The sequence below is a fragment of the Chrysochloris asiatica genome, unplaced genomic scaffold (assembly GCF_000296735.1).
Source record: "Chrysochloris asiatica unplaced genomic scaffold, ChrAsi1.0 scaffold00030, whole genome shotgun sequence".
Classification (NCBI taxonomy): Eukaryota; Metazoa; Chordata; class Mammalia; order Afrosoricida; family Chrysochloridae; genus Chrysochloris; species Chrysochloris asiatica.
In genome coordinates this window covers 1,907,876-1,913,523 of record NW_006408548.1, presented here as the reverse complement: position 1 = coordinate 1,913,523, position 5,648 = coordinate 1,907,876, and the positions used below count along the sequence as shown (strand labels likewise).

The 5,648-nt window shown below is 38.6% G+C and overlaps 1 protein-coding gene across 2 annotated transcripts in view; it reads left to right on the top strand.

Moving 5' to 3' along the window:
- The window catches only part of FBXL2 (F-box and leucine-rich repeat protein 2), a 238,642-nt gene that overhangs the window by 146,359 nt on the left and 86,635 nt on the right, over positions 1-5,648 (top strand). For both annotated transcript variants that reach the window (XM_006851578.1, XM_006851579.1), the window contains exons 3-4: positions 4,347-4,401; positions 4,659-4,733. In XM_006851578.1, coding sequence (XP_006851640.1) covers positions 4,347-4,401; positions 4,659-4,733 — 130 coding nt within the window. The remainder of the gene's footprint in view (positions 1-4,346; positions 4,402-4,658; positions 4,734-5,648) is intronic.

The window sequence follows — 5,648 nt, the reverse complement described above, 5'->3', positions numbered from 1 at the left end:
GATTTCTTGCTTCTGCCACAAATTCCCCCAGCTGTGAGCCTTCCAACCTTCTAAATATTCCTTTATATGTGGTTCAGAGTTCTGAGACCATCCCCTGAACCTGCTTGGTGTCGGGTATTCTGTGTTGTTGTTGGTGGAGCTCTTTGCTACACATCCACCCTATCTGCCATCTTGTTTGTTCTTCCCATGGGCAAGAGTTTTAATATAATCAGGGTGCATATCATTTTTGATTCACCCTTGTGTAAGAGTCAGTTGCTTTTCTGTGTTCCAGGAACAAACAAGTGGATATTGAGATGAAAATAACATCACTAGTTACATTGTTGTTGTTAGATGGGGTCTAGTTGTTCTATAGCGCATAGTGACCCCATGTGACAGAGTAGAACTGCATATAGGGTTTCCAAGGCTGTAATCTTTACAGGGGAGCTCTGATAGTGTAGTGGTTACGAATCGGGCTGCAAACTGCATGGTCTGCAGTTCGAAACCACCAGCTGTTCCGTGGGAGAAAGATGAGGCTTTCTGCTCCTGTAAAGATTTACAACCTCGGAAATGCTGTATAGGGTCACTATGAGTTGGAACCTACTCCACAGCACATAACAGCAACAACAAACTTTACAGGAGCAGATTTCTGGGTCCTGCTGCCACAGAAAGGATCTCTGGTAGCATAGTGGTTACAAATCAAGCTGCAAACTTTAAGGTCAGCAGTTCAAAACTACCAGCCACTCCACGGGAGAAAGATGAGGCTTTCTGCTCTCATAAAGATTTACAGCCTCGGAAACCCTGTACAGGGTCGCTATGGGCCGGAACCGACTCGATGGCACTTAACAACAACAACAACTGCCGCAGAGTCACTGGGTGAGGTCGAACCACCAAACTTTTGATATGCACTCAAGTGTATAACCTTACATCACCATGGCTTCTACCAGTTAGATAAACCTATTGCTGTTTATTTGACTCCAACTCAATGACTCTATAGGAATAAAGAGAAGAATGGTCTCAGGGGTTTCCAGGGCTGTAAATCTTTATGGACGCAAACTGCCACATCTTTTATCTATAGAGAGGCTGGTAGGGTCACACTACTGACCTTTCGGTTAGCAGCCAGATGCTTTAAGCACCTTACCACCAGGCCTTGTTCCAATTGCAGTTGTTGTTGTTGTTAAGAACCGTCCAGTTGGTTCCGACTCATAGTGACCCTATGTACAACAGAATAAAACACTGTCTGGTCCTGCACCATCCTCAAAATTGTTAAGTTTGATCTCTTTCTTGTGTTAGACCATCTCATTGGGGGTCTTCCTCTTTTTTGCTGACCCTCCACTTTATCAAGCATGATGTCCTTCTACCAGGACTGGTCTCTCCTGAAAACACGTGTCAAGTATGAGAGACTTCTAAGACTCTTGACTTCTAAGGAGCATTCTGGCCGTACTTCGTTCAACACAGATTTGTTTGTTCTTCTGACAATCCATAGTACTTCTAATAATTCTTCTCCAGCACCATAATTCAAATGCATCAGTTCTTCTCAGGTTTTCTACGGTAGCTTTATTGTTTTGACTCTATATAGAATTTCCAAGGAATGGGTTTGAACCACTAACCTTGTGGTTAGCAGTCCAGTGCTTATAATGCCACACCAGAGCTCACCAGTTGCATTAGCACCCCCCTAATTAAATAATTACTTATAAACCTAACAAAATATAGATAGGATCTATATGCAGGAAACAACCACTTCTGTTGGGAGAAGTCAGAGGATATGTAAGTGGAAATTACGTGTGTTGTAGTTGTTGTTAAGTGCTGTCGAGTCATTTCTGAATCATAGCGACCCTGTATAGGGTTTCCAAGGAGCAGCTGGTGAGTTTGAACCACTTACTTTGTGGTTAAAACAAACCTTGTAGTCCAGTGCTTTATCCCACAGTACCTTACCAGGAGATTATATACAGGAAGAGTCAGTATTGTTAAGATCTATAGATTCAGCCCAACCCCAGGCAAAAAGTTATTTTGTGCCTATCAATAGATTGTTTCTAAAGTTTATATAAAAAGGCAGAAGACTCAAAATAACCAATACAATACTGAAGAAGAACAGAGTTGGAGGACTGGCACTATCTGATTTCAAGACTTATTATAAAACTACAATGATAAAGACAGTGCGGTATTATTTAAAAAATAGACAAGTCAATGGAACACAAAAGAGAATAGTGAAATAGAGCCATGCAAATATAGTTAACTGTTTTTTGACAAAGGAGCAAAGATAAATCAATGGAGAATGGCAATGTCTTTTCATTCAGTGGTACTAGAATAATCCATATGGCAAAAAAAAAAAAAAAAGAGAGAGAGAGAGAAAGAGACCTAGACACAGACTTTATACTTGTGACAAAAATTAATTCATAATGGATCATAGAGCTAAATATAAAATGCAAAACTATAAAACTTATAGAAGACAGCATTAAAGAAAACTTAGGTGACCTTAAGTTGGCAGCACTTTTTTAGATAAAATATAAAAAGCATGGTCCATGATAGGCAAAAAAAAAAAGATTTTTATAGCAATAACATCAGTGGGAAGACTCAGTATTGTGTAGATTTCAGTTCTCCCCAAATTATAAATCCATTGCAATTTTGATAATACTTTTGGAAAGCTTTCTTGTTGATACTGATTTGCTGATTCTAAAATTTAAGTGGGAATTCAAAGAACCAAGAATAGCTGTGAATATCCAAGACAATATTGATGAAGATAAACCAAATTGAAGGACTAGAAATCAAGATTATAAAGGCTCATCATTAAAATAGGGTCTTACTGGCACAAGAACAAACAGTTCAGTAAAACAATGCAAAGTCCAAAAGAACCTTCACTGACCATGCACCTGTATATGTCTATATTTATAACTAGGGTGTCACTGCAAAGTTTCACTCATTGAAGGAGGGGTTATCACATCTGAAACAGGAAGGCCTGTACATGGGGAAAGATATTCCCATAGAGACAGTATGGGTGTGCAAATAACGTTGAGATATGTTTGATATATATATTTCTTCCATTGTAATTTTCCTAAGTACAAGATTCGCTAAGTGTTTTGAGGTCACTACAGCGCTTATTATGCTTCTCTCCTTAGCTTTTCATAGAAAATGATGGGAGCCTACATTGTAGGATGGAATCTGTGCTATTTCATGCTCTCCGGTACTGCTTGTTAGGCTATTGCTTCTTGTATCCTGGTGTTACTTTGTTCCTAGTAACATTCCCCAAGTGTAGGGACCTGCAGCTCACCATGGAATGTAACTTTGAAAATTGTTACCATCCCCCTGACACTTCCACACACAGAAACATGCACTCTCATATTTACTTTCGGTGATGAGCAGGATTGAGATGCTATTATCGTCTCTGACCTCAGCCACAAAGAAAAGCTACTGGGTCTTTCCAGCTGCTTCCCCCAGTGCAGAGGCATGCACAGCTGTTTGCCCATCAAGCCGTCATCCACAGCTCCTTTCCTTCCCTGCCGGAATGTCTGGACCCCACTCAGACCTCTGCCATGATGCTGCTGCTGCCTCTGTGGGAAGAACTGATGCTCTTGATGTTTTTGTTTGCTTCTCTAATTTTCTTTATTCCTCGTCTCTCCATCTTCTGTGGCTTCATAGATGCCGTGCAGGAAAAACTGCCAACCATTGAGTGCCATACTTCAGACCATTGAACAAGTACATCAATCTGAATGAGTTTTATCATTGAGTTTTTCTTGGCCCCAGGCTATTTATAGCTAAAACGTCTGAACCTGTTTGCTAATCTACCACTAAATGAGAGGTTTGTGTTGCTTATTAGGAGTCTGAGAGTTACTAGCTCTCACCTGGCTCTTTGCTTGGGAGATTAGAGAGTTGATCTTTGAATTTTGATTTATGATCTGTCCCATGTCATAGGAGCCCTGGTAGCACAGTGGTTAAGCACTCAACAGTGAACTGAAAAGTCAGTGATTCGACCCCAGTAGTGACTCTGCAGGAGAAAGAAGTGGTATTCTGATTCTATAAAGACTACAGAGCATAGCCTTTGGAAACCTATGGGACAGTTCTCTGTCTGATACGGTCAGTATGAGTCAGAATTAACACGATGGCAATGAGTTACTCCCATGTCAGTTCCTTAGAACAATTAAAATATGAGTAAAAGCTTTATGAGTGTGTTTTAAGAGTATTTGTGTAGTGTGTCTGAAACAGCTGAACATGTGAATTTTTAATATTTCACAGTGGTGATATAACATTGTACTGTACTTGGGTATTGCAAATTGAGGAATTTTGGAAGAAAAAAAATTATCCAGATGGCACACTAGTTATAAATATCCTAAAATATTAATACCTTTTCATTTTTGTGTTTTTTCCCTTTTTAGAATATTTTCCTTCTTGGACATAGTAACTTTGTGCCGATGTGCACAGATTTCCAAGGTAGAGTATTAGCCATATTTTTAAATCAATAAAATATTGTATTTGAATGAAGATAAGTTTTGGTTCAAGTAAACAGTTAAAAATGAAAATTTGTTATATTTAATAAAACACAATGATATCTAAATTCCTGATTTTTATTCTTACACCAATATTGTAAGTTATGAAATACAAAGATTGTGTCAGAGCTGTGAGTTAACAGTTTGAATAAGTGTCTGTGTCTCATTGTAATCCACTTTCCTTTACCTCTCACTTCTCAGGCTTGGAACATCTTAGCCCTGGATGGAAGCAACTGGCAAAGAATAGATCTTTTTAACTTTCAGACAGATGTAGAGGTAAGTTAATAATGTCTTAGAAGAATTGTTTGTTTTCTTAAAGTAAGTAAGCTGTTTTCTTTTCTTTTTATTTTGCTTCATTTAAATATAATAATAAAGTGCCAAGATGGAACAGAGGGGGAAAAAAAATTGGAAGCTATTTACATCCAGGCAAAATTTGGCTTGTAGTTTCCTTTCTGCTTTGTCGGTGTATTTCCCCCTTGTTCATGTTTTTAATCTGAGTTTCATCACTCATTTTTTTAAATCCTTACACCTGTACCATTAATAGTGCTTCATCCTAAGGTAATTGTTTTCAAGTACTTACTAATTCAGAAGATCCACTGGGAATTCTAATTCAGAATCAGTAATGGACACATGGCATAAGCACAGGCCCAGGAGTGAAGCAGGGGGTCAGAATTGTCACCCCAGGCCTGCTGTCTCTCAACTCAAGAATTCTCTCTCAGTGCCTTGGTTTCATTATCTATAAAATACAAAAATTAATAATCCTTAAAACACTTTCTAATTCCAGGGTTCTGGGGTGTTTAACGGGAAAACATGTAAATGCCTCCATTTATGAGTGGTCTTGATAAGTGTCGAGTCATTTCTGATTCATAGAAACCCTGTGTACAACTTCTAAGGAGCAGCTGGTGGGTTTGAGCTGCTGACCTTGTAGTTAGCAGTCAACCTGATCAAGTGAGGAAAGTTTACTTCAAAACAACTTTCTTGTATTTTTCTTAGTTACCAATTGCTACTATATCAGAAATAACAACAACAACAACAACTATATCAGAAATAACACAATTGTAGGTGACTTTAAAGAACAAAAATTGACTTTCTGGACTGGGACCTTCCTACATTGTTGGTGGGACTACAGAATGGTCCAACCTCTCTGAAAATCAATATGGCACTTCCTCAGAAAGTTGGAAATAGAAATAC